At 45.0% G+C, this 13,800-nt stretch overlaps 1 protein-coding gene across 1 annotated transcript in view; it reads right to left on the bottom strand.

Moving 5' to 3' along the window:
* The window catches only part of Reep3 (receptor accessory protein 3), an 84,279-nt gene that overhangs the window by 12,500 nt on the left and 57,979 nt on the right, over positions 1-13,800 (bottom strand). The window contains exons 4-6 of the mRNA XM_032889268.1: positions 12,903-13,023; positions 12,213-12,326; positions 354-498 (exon numbers count right to left, since the gene is read on the bottom strand). Coding sequence (XP_032745159.1) covers positions 354-498; positions 12,213-12,326; positions 12,903-13,023 — 380 coding nt within the window. The remainder of the gene's footprint in view (positions 1-353; positions 499-12,212; positions 12,327-12,902; positions 13,024-13,800) is intronic.

The raw sequence follows: 13,800 nt of genomic DNA, 5'->3' as shown, positions 1-13,800 counted from the left end.
AGGACCCATTCGCCCTGGTAGGAGGGTGGGGACAGTGGTGGTGCACATCTTCAATCCCAACACTTGGGGAAGCAGAGAAAGGTGGATCTTTAGGCTAGCCTGGTCTACAGAGCGAGTCCCAGGACAGACAGGGTTATGCAGAGAATCCCTGTCTCGAAAACCCAAAAACCAAAGACGGTTTCACCTATACATCAAGTCTGAAAGCCACCGCAGGCTGCATGATCCCCTTTGTCAACAAGAACGCTGACAAAGCTACGTGAGTTCCGTGTCCAGCCCCATGTAGTCTTTGGCATTCGTCCTGACCCTTAGCCCAGTTATGAAAGGCTCCCTTGCACCACGACAAGCAGGCGTACCTGGTGACTCAGTGGCTTGTTTGCCTTTCCTCTTTGCTTCTGGCAAAGTCTGGTAAGGTCTGTGTCCCACGGGCTCGTCCCCCTGGATAGCTGTCAGATCGTGCATGCTGAAACTTCGCAAACGCTCCGTTATGGCTCCTTGGCTCTATTTAATAGAGACGTGGTAAGTTCTGAGAAAAAGATACTTTCAGACACTTAGTATATGCTTGCATTTATCATACAAGTTCTTCACTGTGCAACACGGTAACATTCTGCTCAATAAATAACATCCCAGCAAATCTTCTACCGCAAATACCACACCTTGTCTATATATTCTCAACCCTACAGATTGTTTATATTTTCTTTATGACATAGCTACTATCTAATATGAACGCTGATCCGTTTTGCCTTCTCATGCATTTCAAAGTATGCCATTACATTAATACATTTTATTCTAAGCATTTTAGCATTATGCTAAACTTTAAGGTTTTTTTTTTTAAAGTATAATGAGATTAACTTCAGAGAAAATAGCATACGTAATTCTGAGTTATAGTTCAGTATTCTGGGTTAGTAAGAGTAAAAGGAAAGACACTGTTTTAGACAAGGCCATGTCAGGAACAGCAAGAGCTCTAACTAGAAGCAGGTAAAAAAGTTGGGAGCCAAAGAATTTTGCATATGCGGCCATCTTCAGACCAATAATCCAGCAAGACACATTCATTACAGTCCACTTCGTTTTGTCTTTGTACAAGGTTTATTTATTTTTATTTTATGTGCTTCCACGTATGTACATGCACTAGGCATGGTGCAGGACCCTCAGAGGCCAGAAGAGGCTATCTGATTCCCAGAATCTGGAGGGACAGGCAGTGACCCACCATGTGGGTGTCAGGAAGTGAACCAGGTCCTCTGGAAGAACGGTTTATGTTCTTAATCACTGGGCGGGGGTTGGGGGTTTAGCTCAGTGGTAGAGCGCTTGCCTAGGAAGCGCAAAGGCCTGGGTTCGATCCCCAGCTCCGGAAAAAAAAAAAAAATCACTGGGCGGGCTCTCCAGCTCCTACTTTTGTCTTACCAATAGGACAGGTACAGACAAACCTTTACATGTAGATTAAAATGAAATCAAATGAAAATTCAGCTCTTTCCTTGCACTAGCCACACCTGAGACCTTAAGGGTCTGTGACTGCAGTGTTAACTGCATGGCCATCACAGAGAGCATCCCAGTCCAGCCATCACAGAGAGCATCCCAGTCCAGCCATCACAGAGAGCATCCCAGTCCAGCCATCACAGAGAGCATCCCAGTCCAGCCATCACAGAGAGCATCCCAGTACAGCCATCACAGAGACCATCCCAGTACAGCCATCACAGAGAGCATCCCAGTCCAGCCATCACAGAGACCATCCCAGTATAGCCATCACAGCCATCACAGAGAGCATCTCAGCCTGGCCATCACAGACGGCATCACAGTACAGCCATCACAGTTAGCATCCCCACCACACACACAGCATTCGACAGTTCCCATCACCACACTGCTTTCATGGGGACATTTATCCAAACCTTTAAGATATACCTCCCTAAACTATGAAGCTTTGTAAAAAGAAAAAAAAATCTGAATTTACCCACTTTAAATCTGCATAGCATATGGATGATTCATTGTTTTATTTATAGCTAAACTAAAAATACTCTTCCCAAGGATCTTACACTGATTACTTCTCACGCATGTGAATTTATGATTGCCTCCACTTATAACATTGCCATGGAAACCCGTCCATAACGGTTCATCTCCAAACTTCCAAGTTAAAGGTGTTACAAACATTTGGGCATTTCTTTCCACTTGGATTCAATTCCCATGTCGCGATTCAGTATGGTTGGTTACTGAGAACTTACTATGTCAAACTACAAGCCGTTCCCACTCCCCAGGTAAGTATTATATTTCTACCATACGTTCTGAGTTGAGAGAAGAATGTATAAAGTTAGGGCTGGGAGAAGAAGCTCGGTGGTTTGTAGAGGACCCAGGTTCAATTCCCAGCACCCACATAGATCACCTGTAACTCCATTTCCACGGGATCTGATACCCTCTTCTGACCTCCCTGGGCAGCAACCAAGCGTTCGTATGGTGTATACACATACATAAAGGCAAAACGCTCTTACACAAAATAAATAAAATTATCTTAAAAAAAAAAATCTTTAAAGTCTACTTCAAGAAAATAAGTAGGTTTCACACATTTAAAAGTTATTTTTTTGGAGCCTGATATGGTGGCCCATGCCCTTAATCCCAGCACTTGGGAGGCAGACTGGTGGATCTCTGAGTTTGAAGTCAGCCTGGTCTACATAATGAGACCCTGTCTCAAATAAATAAACACATAAACATTCTTTGGGGGACAATGAGATTGTCCAGTGGATAAAGGTCCTTTCCACGCAAACCCGGGAACTCGAGTTTGATCCCCAGAACCCACACGTAAAAAGGGAAGGGAAGAATCCACTCCATAAAGTTGTCCTCTGGTCCACATGTCTGTCCTCTAATGTGCATACGCAATAATCGTTTTAAAACGAATCTTGACAAATCAGCTTGACCGGATAGCGTTTACTTCTAACAAAGGTGGTAACAAGTCGCTTCAGTGACACAGGGCAAGGAAATGCCTGTGCTCATCTCAAAGATGCCTTCCTTCCTCAGCACAGCCATTTTTCCCCCTTTCTCTCTCTGTGAATCCTCTCAATAATTCATGGCTTTTCTCCTGTACTCACATACAAATGGCATGACATCCACATAGTATGACTTGGGCCTTAAAATGTTTCTTCAAAGGCCTATGTCCCCAGCCTGTACTTGAAGGCAATCTTGGGACGAAGCTTCAAGCGACAGTGTCTACTGGTGACAGACTCAAACCTCTTCTAGCTTGTGAGTCAATATAAACATTCCTCGGGAAGCTGCTTAACTCGATTTGTTACCAGAAGGTGCCCGTGTGGAGTACAATTTCTAAGATTTACTTTTTTCTTTTATGTGTACGGGTGCTTTATCTGAATGTTCACGCCATGCCCGAGGAGGGCAGCAGGTGTATCGGAGCCCCAAGAATGGGGATTATAGACAGGTGGGTGCTGGGATGAAACCTGGGGTCCTTAGCACCTGAGCCACCTCTCCGGTCCCTTGAGTACAATCTCTAGGGCTGCTTTTAATGACCTAAATGGGCCCCGAATAGTGACCAGGTTAGTAGTTGTACACCATGGCATGCTGTGGTGCTTTTGACCGGTGCACTCAGTAGCTAACACCTCCCCAATGAACCAGAGTACTGTCCCATGATGTATCTGCTCCAGGAGCAAGATGTTAAGAAATCAGAAGGTGGGGGGAGTCTTAGGTGTCTGCTCTCCTACTGTGTCTAGAATGGTCTTATATCGAGCAGGTCATTAACAGGCAAACAGTATTTATTCCGTTTAATGCCAATCTTTTTTTCTCCTACAACCTGACCCAAGCCAGAGTGACCTGGGAAAAGGAATCTCAGTTGAGGAAATGCCTCCATATTGCCGGTAGACAGCTCTGTCGTGCACTTTCTTGATTAAAGACTAACATGGGAGGGGCCGGCCCACTGTGGGTGGTGCTACCTTGGGCAGGTGGTCCCCGGTTGTATAAGCCAAGGGGCTGAGCCAACAGTGGGAGGCACGCGGTAAGCAGCACCCCTCAATGGCCCCTGCTTCTGTTCCTTCCTGGAATTCCTGCCCTGGCTTCCCCAGGCGATGGGCTGTGAAGCAATCCTCCCCTTGCTCACACTTCTTTTTATCACAGTAGAAACTTATCAGCTGCGGCTGCTGAAGAGTTCTTGGCAGACAGCGGTGTGTCTCAGTGTGAACAATGGAGTCTCCCAGGCATCTCAGAGGAGCACCGCGCTCACCTACGAGGAGGTAGCCGCAGGCCCAACTCTGGTATCTGCAGACTCATTTAAGGCTGGGTCCTAATCTAGCTCTTGAGTTACTGACCCTACAATTATCAATACCTACACTTTATCAACACCATCTAGGCTTCCAGGAAGTTAAATTACTGTACAGAAAAGGCAGGAAGTGGGGCTAAGGGCGTAGCTCAGTCCGTGTGAGAGTGCTTACACAGCATGAGCATGCAGGAAGCCCTGGGCTCCGTTCCCAACTCTGAATAAAAGGGCCTGATGGCTCCCAGCCTACCAAGCCAGCAGTCAGGACATGAGGCAGGAGGTTCTGAAGTTTAAAGCCGGCCTCATCTACAAAGTGATCTTGAGGCCAACCTGGGATACCTTGGGAGTAGTCTTTGGGGAAAAAGAGGATGGAGAAGAAAAAGCAAAGAAAAAAGGGGACATAAATTGTTTTTGTTTGTTTGCTTTAGGCCATCGGAAGACCCAACAGTTCTTACTACATTAGAAAATCGAATTTTCCACTGTAGAGTCGTTTTTCTTTTCAATGAGACCAAAACACAGGCAAATGAGGACAGAGAAAAATAAAAGTAGCACCGTGAAGCTAAAAAGCATCCAATATATCGGAATTATTCAATGTAACTGTTTCAGGGGAGAGGTGTCTTTACAAAACTATCATGTCCAAAGGCCAATTTGTCCCCTCTAGGGTCTACCAACAGCACAAAAGTCCTTAGTGTAGGAGTTACGCTTGCCACTCGATGTGTAGTGGCTACTCCTTCCCTGTCCCAGAGTCCCAATCACACCCATAAAGTGGTTGCGAGTCCACAGTATGCGGGGAAATACGCAAAAATGAAGACAGCACACTGGTCAGGCAGATGGGATGCGTGACTGAATTTCTTTCCTTTAAACTATTTCTTCAGTTATGAATTAGTCAGTTTGTTTAATAAACAAAAGGTTTGTTTAATAAAAAGGTTTAAAAAACAGTTTTAAAAAATTAGTTTTAAAATTAGCTTACCAAGTAATAGGAGTTTGTTATTTCCATACAGTTTTTTCTTGACCTGTCCTTCTCACTCTGGCTTAATGAGGTTCTGGTTATAATAATGTGTTACACCGTAACGATTTCTGCTCATTTTGGTTTTTGTATCTAACGGTTTACTCTTATCAATAGAAAACTCAGCACCATGAGTGGGGAAGCTCTTAATCCCAGCACCGGGGAGACAGAGGTAGGCCGGCCAGGGTTACGTTACCTCAAAAATAAAGATAAAAGAAGAAAAAGGAAGGGAAAGAAAAACAGTTTCTTTGCTAGCTCTTAAAAAGATTTACAATTACTTTGTTAAAAGCGTGCTGCTGACTGGGGGTGGGTTGCGGTCGGTATTGTGCATGTGTGTGTTGGTGCGTCCAGAAGCCAGAGGCTGAAGGCTGTTAAGAGTGTGGTACTACTAATTAAACTCTTGGTCCTCTGCAGGGGAAAGTAAGCCGTCTCTGTAGCCCAGGGTCTCTGTTTTGAGAGCAAATTAAGATATTCTAATCATTTGTCAGATATGTCTGCTTTTCTTAAACTAAATACTATACCTCCCCCTTTTATTTGGCTTGTGCAATGTTAAACAAAGAAAGTCAAGGCTACTCTGAAGGGGTGGGGGTGGGTCAGCATGGAAACAGCTTGCCAGTCAATTCTGGGGAAGGTGTCACCATCCACGCACGAGGTAACTGCACACTCTAGCAATACGAGCTAATACTTTAGTTCTTTTTCACCTCGGAACTATATAGATGTATGCCAGCTCACAACTGAAATCCCAGTCCTCTCAAGATGAAGCAGGAAGGTCCTAAGTTCTAGGCTACACAGTGAGTTATTCTCTAGTCTATCGTCTGTGCTTTTCCACTCAGTTACGAGTAGCTATTCAGTTCTACTTCTCATTATCCGTGGTGTTTATAGCTGTGAAGTTTAGTTCTCAACATTTGGGGAAACCTCCCCTCCTCTGGACAATCAGAAACTTATCTAAGTCCAGGAATGGACCCAAGTGTGTTCACATAGGGTGAACCATACATATCTTAGTGTTCTGAAGATGAGAGCCATGTATATTTGTTGAGGAATAGTCACTCCAGAGGGACAAAATTCGTAGGCACATGGGTATGCTTTTTAATTTACTTTCTTTCTGGAATCATCGCCCCTTTGAAGCAGGGTCTATCAGCCTTAACACCATTGTCTTTTTGGGCTGAAAGGTCTTTGCAGTGTTTCTGCCCTGTAGGACAGCAAGCTATATCTCTGGCCTCTGCTAAGGAGGCACCAGGAGTGGCTCCTTGTGATCTGTGATGGCGGAAAATGTCCCGTGGTGGTGTTGGTGGGGCACACCATGTCCAGTTGAGAGCTACCATTCTGGAGATTTAGAGATTAGATGTCAACCCCTTTATAGGTGAGAAGAATATTTAATCCTTAAAGCAGTATAGATGATTTGCCTACAGTCTGTGGTCTTAAGAAAAAAAAAAATGGGTTGGGGATTTAGCCAGCGGTTAAGCGGCGGAATCCCTGGGTTCGGTCCCAACTTAAAAAAAAAAAGAAAAAAAAAAAAAAAAAAAAAGAAAAAAAATCCAGAACAAGATGTTCTGAATTCAGTGTCTGTTACCCAATCTGTTCTGTGGACTACAGGAAAGTAGGCTGAATTTTATTTCCCCCCCACAGAAAAGAGGATAAGACTCAATAAAGGAATAATTTCAAAATCCTTTCACAATCAGAAAGTCATTAAAACAGATAGCAAGAGGTCAGGAAATTGAAGCTAATGTCGGTGGTTTAAAAAGCCAATTAGATTTCAGCCATTTTACTGAAGAGCTCTAATTCATATATAAAAAAAACCCCAGGGGGTGGTCGATTAGAGAGGTGTGACAAGAGGACGCCAGAGCGAATCCTGGGCTGGCCAAAGGGGCCATCGCGTCTGCTCTTCACCTGCCCTTCATTGCAGGGACCGTGCTCAGCCACATCAATGCCACCCGCGTCTCCCACGCGGCAGTGGGGCCGTTGAACGTCCTCAGCAGAATCCTTGAAGGTCCTTCACGTATTTGTGCTTTGCTCAGCCAAAATAAACTTGTGCACCGACCTTGTGAACAGATGCCTGGTAATGAGGCCACGGGACTGAGTAACATTTCCAGAAAACCGCTTTACGGTGTAATAAATGTTCTGATTAGATTCCTGTTTTCTTTTTGGACACGCTCAGGTGATTCGAGCTGGGGATCCTGGGGAGGAGGTAACTGTTCTCTAAATATCCTACGAAGAGTGCAAGAGCTCTTACCTTAAAAGATTTTTCTAACTACATGTTATTTAAAAAAAAAAGAACAAATATTGCCATTGTTTTTCTTCCAGTTTCTCCTTAATTTGACCTATTTTTAGTTTGGCTCCAATTTACTTGAATATGAAATGTCTGCTTCAGTAAGTTCTTTTGTAATAAGACACACACACACACACACACACACACACACTCACACACACACACACACACACACACAATGTCTCCACAGCTGAGACTAATTCCAGCCACAGTAATATAAGCACAGTATAACCTGAGGCAACAGTGCTAGCATTACGTAGTACTCAACATTGTTACTATTTTTAGCAGACACAACAGAATTAATCAAGTGTCCAGCCCTCCTGGAGTCATCATGAGAACATGACATCACCCCGTCCACTGATTCGTTTTGATTAAAGACCCACAGCACCACCAGCAATAGGGAAGTGGACTTCAGTGGTGGGCTTGTTTCCCAGTACTGACTCTGATGCTTCTGGAGTCTCTGTTTCCTGCCTGGGAGGTAGAGAGGTGATTTTGAGTTACAAGTAAAACCCATGATTCACAAAGGAGGAAGCAGATGAAGGACTATCTTTTGGGATAATTTTTTTTTTTAAATAGAAAAGTCTCTCTGTGAGATATTATTATTTAATAACGGAGGGTCTTAACAGACGAAAAGACAGGTTAAATATTTCAGTTAGCGGTCCAGACACGGGCTACAGCCAGGCAGTAAGCAGCTAGTGAGGCCACAGAGTCAAACTGTCCCCCTTTTTTTGCTGCTGAATCAGCTCCTGTCTTCGAGTGGACATTAAACAGAGAGATGTTCAATGTGCGACATATAGGCTGGGAGGATCGTAGAAACTGGTGAATGCAAAATGCCAGATGGAACAAGGGAATGAGAATACAGTAACACCACAAGGCTGCTGACTTCCCATGAAGCAGTGACAGGATTAGTGAACACCCGTCAAGATAGCGTCAATGCCCTGTAAAGCAGCTATACCATATAATGTGTCTCAGGAGCCGAAGAGAGGGCTCAGTGGTTAGGAACGCTTGCTGTTCCTACAGAAGACATGGGTTCGGTTCCCAGCACCCATAGCGTTTACAACCAATCTCTAACTCTAGCCGCAGGGGATCCGACCCCTGCTCCTGTCCTCTGTGGACACCAGGCACAAGCATGGTGCACACGCTTACAAGGAGCAAACACACTAGAAAGGATTCCTAAGTGTCAAACTGAGAACCTCTGGGATTTCTATGTAAATATTTACTAAAACAATGGCCTCATCTGTGCTCTTGAAGCACACTTAAAGTTGAAATTGAGTCTGCGGTTCTCTACACAGGATCCTGTTGAAGCTTTTAGATGAGACAAGTCCAGAAACGTCCTTGAGGTATAAATAAATATAACATGTGGCCTACAAGTAGATCCACGCTAAGCTTAAAGGGGAAGCAACAAGCCACTTGCGATCACACCCCGAAGGTGAACGCACTACTCTAAACCCGCTGACTTGTGTTACAAGAGTTCAAGTTCAATCTCCTTCCTCTCTTCCTCCTCCCGGTTTCTCAGCACAGCAAGACCACAGTGGTTAAATCCTTTATCTGTGTTCTTCTTACAGCCGATGGGTCAGGTCCCATCGCTGGACTTTGCTTCTAATATAATTTATGCTGCTTCGTCCCACGGAGTTGATAATTGCCTTTTTGGTTTCCATTTGCTTAGCTGTCCTACTGTGCACACAGTCCCCACACACACACACACACACACACACACACACACACACACACACACACACACACACACACACGCTCATGGTGCTCAGGGGGACGTGAGGCTGCTCCGGCACACGCTGTCTGCACCCTGCGAGTTCTTTGGTGGGTCACACCATATGCACGACAAGGACAAGTATCACCTGTGCACAGCATCAAGCCTGCTTAAGTCTCTCCTCTATGCGTCAATTCTGTACTTCCTTCAGAAGCATCTCTCTTGGCACTTTGGATCCACAGAATCCATTTCCGACTGTCTACACTTAGACTTGATGCACACTGAACTTCTGGGGGCATTCCGTCATCTCCCTTCTGTGCTGGATAACCTATTTCCCAGATCCCACTGGTTCACTTCCCCCACCCCCTCTTTAGCAATGTCAGAACACACCCACCCCGACAAAGAACGTGCAGTTGGTGCGCGTTGTGAGTTTGCTTGCGTAATTTAAAAAGAAATGTATTCTTTTTCAATTATTCTAAGTTCAGACCTGATTGCCAGGTTTGACTATTATAGAACGGAGCTACATGATGGAATCGTGGGTGATGTCATCGTGGGTGACGTCACTGTGGGTGACGTCACTGTGGGTGACGTCATTGGGGTGACTTCACACTGGCTTCATGATTCCCCTTTCATTAATTAGAAATTTACTGCTTTTCTGATGCCAGGTCATTTGAACATGATGTGCTTTTAATGTCTGAAATCTACGAATTCTGGCTTCCTTGTTGGTGTTTGGAGGCGGAGGTTGGATGGGGGTGGCAGTGGCCCTGTTTCTAGACGGTCATTCTTCCCCTGTGGCGCTAGGTGATATAAGGGCCCTTTGATCCACAGGCTCACTGCCCTCAACGCACTGTGTGACTTATTTTTCTGTGATGCTCACAGCAGCCTTCTCCTGTCACAAGGTCTAACTGTGAAGGATGATTTCCTGGGTCGTCTTTTTGGTGGATGTGTGATCAGCAATGCATTTTCATTAAGCGAGAACAAAAACCAATAAACTTCAAGAAGCTCAACATGTTGCTGTTTTAGTGTCTACCCATGTTAAAGAAAGAAAACTCCCTTGTAAGCCCAGCCAGAGGAAAACTATACGCTAGTAAGCATTGCAACATATGCCTTTAATCAACAGCCATCATCCATGCAGTTATCTACATACATCTTGGTAATGAATCTGCACTTAGCCCTCCCTATGATGCTGTTAGGAACAGCATGTGGACTTCCCACGGTTTGACTGTGCTCATGCTGATGGGTGAGCCAAAGGTCTCTGCAAACGGAAAGCGCCCTCAGGTAACATCACTCTTTCATCGCTGGGATTCTGGGAAATCTCTGCTCAACTGAACTATATCTTTCCATTGCATAGGCGAGTTAGCAAGAGACTGACTGGAGCAGTAGAGACGGCTCAGGAGTTAAGAGCACTTGCTGCTGCTCTTGTAGACGACCCAGTTTCAGTCCCCAGCATCCACAGTGGGAGGCCCACAACTGTCTGTGAGTCTAGCTCCAGGGAGTCTGTGCTTCTGGTCTCCATTGGGACCTGTGCTCAGATACATACCCACACAAATACATACACAAAGACATACATACACACAGACACTCACACAGACACACAGACACAGACACACACACACACACACAAGCCTATAGTCTCCATAGGTACCTGCACTGACATACACACCCATACAAACACAGACATACACAGATGCACACATAAGATTCTGCTCTCCATGAGTACCTGCAAGCACATGCATGCACACACAAACAGATACAGACACACAAACAGACACAGACAAGCTTCTAGTCTCCATGAGCACCTGCGCTTAAATGCATACTCACACAAATACAGACACATACAGTCACATTCACAGACATACATACATACAAATGCACAGACATACAGACACACACACACACACAAACACATACACACAGACAAGCTTCTGGTCTTGGAGAAGCATACTCACACAAACACAGACACACACACACACAGACACACACACACACACAGACACAAACACACACACACTTAAAATAAAAATAAATCTTAAAACAATAAGAAACAACAAAAGAGCTTGACCAGCAAGCAGAATGCTAATACCCCATCTTATTTTCTATTAGCAAACCACTCACATGGCATTACGAGTCCCTGGTTCCCACTATGAACAAGTGCTGTGCCATCGTGTACTCCCACAGACATGTGACCCTCGTACCCTTCTTTTAGACACAAAGCTCCCAAGGTACACACAAATAAGCAAACCGCTTATGGTAAATTCAAAGGTCATAGCCAGTGCTGTGAAGTCTGTTCTTTTTTCTCTTTCTCATACACCACACACTAAAATCAGTTATTGAAAATAACTGAAAATAAGCCACGCCAATTACTTCATGCAAAGAAAGCCGGAAGCCAGAAGGACGGTTTCCAGAGAAGGTTACTTGGCTTGAACGAAGAGCTACGGCATTAGTGATGCGCCGAGTCAAACCCGGTTCTAAGGACACGCTTTTCACACGCTTTATTTTGAAATAATCAGTTACCTCAAATTGCTTGAAGTAGAGGTGCAGAAGTAAGCCAGAAATCCTAGCAAGGCAGTGCCAGAGAGAGAATTAGAGAGAGAGAGAGAGAGAGAGAGAGAGAGAGGTGGGGAAAGGGAGGAAGGGGGGGAGAGAGAAACATCAAAGATACAGAGAAAAGACTGGCCATCTTTACTTAAGGTGATTTATCATTTATCGAAACTATTCAGGGTTAAAAGGGGAGCTTTGTACCCCAAAATGACATTTGCGTATGTTTTATTAGCTACCTCTAATTTCATAATCAATTAAGAGTTTTGGATTCCTGAGTAGGATAGAAAATGAAGTATTAGAATATCATTAACATTACCTACTTAGAATATTTATTCCAGTGTTAGAATATAAAATGAAATTCTGTCACAACTCTGTATGATCTAAAACGAGACTAGCTGCCTCACTGCACCTGCTGAGGAGAAGACCCTGGCTAAACAGACAGAGGGAAACTTACCTTCACCGCGGCGGTGACGGCAGCTGCAGCTGCCAAATTCAAACCTTGCCGTCCGAAATTCACCATTGTCTCATAGCCTCTTTCTTTGGCTTGGACAATGTAATCATCAATTTCCTGGTGGCAGAAAAATTAACAGAAAAATCAGGTGTGGTAGCACACCCCTAAAATCCCTGGAGGGAGCTAGGGGCAGTCAGAGCAGAAGTTCAAGGTTATCGTCTGCTACGTCGTAAGTTCCAAGCCAGCCTGGGCTACAGGAAGCCCCGAGGAAAACAGTAAATTAAGCTGGGTATGGTAGTGCATGCCTAAATCCCAGCACTGTGGACAGGCAGATCTTTGTTAAGCTTGAGGCTAGCCTGGTCTATATAGGGTGTTCCAGACCAGCCAGGACAATAGAATAAGATCCTGTTTTAAAAACAAAAACTGGCAAAGAGTAACAACAACACACCAATAGATGTTAGTTCATTCAGGTTTTATAGTGAGACAGGGTCTTACTATATACTCCTGGCTGGCCTGGAACTGGATATATAGACCAGGCTAGCCTCCAACTCAGGGATCTTCCTGCTTCTGCCTCCCGAGGAGTGGTCCGCCTCTCCCTGTTGGCTTTATTTAGAATAATGTTAAGCGGCCTCTGGCCATTAACACATTCTGACACACTACTTAGATGGTTCAGAAGTAACTGGTACGCCTTACCCTTTCCTTCGATGACAGCAGGGGATGAAGGAACTTTCTGTAAATTAAACTTGCCCCTCTAGTGTAGGGCGACAGCAGCCAAATGACAAAGGCGATCTTCAGCTCATAGTACAGGGGAAACCTAACAAGAAGGAACAAAACAAAGATGCAAATGCTGGTAAGCAAAATAACAAGTCTCAAGGAAATTGTAAAGCCTGTTTCCGAATGAAGCTGCTGACCAGGAAAACAGGAACGTGTGTGTGTGTGTGTGTGTGTGTGTGTGTGTGTGTGTGTGTGTGTGTGTGTGTGTGTGTGTGTGTGTGTGTGTACACATATTGAATTTACCGATGCCTTCATGTCATTCAATCATAGATCAGTTGACAAAAGAACCCAGTCACCCTTGCAGGCATTTGCTAGGGACAGTACCTATACTAACTACAGAGACCCAAAAAGGACAAACTTCCATCTAGACACTGTGGCTAGGGACAGTCCCAGAAGCACATGACAGGCCCCACCAACCCAGGGGACAACTCTGTCTGTCCCAGGTGCACGTTCCCTTGGCTTTCTCAGAACTCGCCGGCAATTCTCTCTCCAATTGCTGATGGTGAGTGTGGGAATTCCCACCGAGGGAGACTGGAAGCCAGCTGAGTGCCTTTCTTTCCTGTGTGTGGAATTGCTTCCCCAGCCCTGCATCATGCGAACTGACTGGCTAGCACGAGTGAACATGACAGAGCTGACATAAATCTTAACTGCTCTCTGACGCTCTTCCAATTCCCCCAACCTCTTGCTTTAAGCTTCTCCCATGGGAAATTCTTCCTTCTTCTGCCTTGGTCTGAAGCTGACTGGAGCCGAGCCCAGCACGGCTGCAAACAAACACCCGCCTTGAGGCCACTTACGGAAGACATTGATGCCTGCCACC

The sequence above is a fragment of the Rattus rattus genome, chromosome 18 (genome assembly GCF_011064425.1).
Source record: "Rattus rattus isolate New Zealand chromosome 18, Rrattus_CSIRO_v1, whole genome shotgun sequence".
In the NCBI taxonomy this organism is placed as follows: domain Eukaryota; kingdom Metazoa; phylum Chordata; class Mammalia; order Rodentia; family Muridae; genus Rattus; species Rattus rattus.
This window is presented reverse-complemented; position numbering and strand designations above follow the sequence as displayed.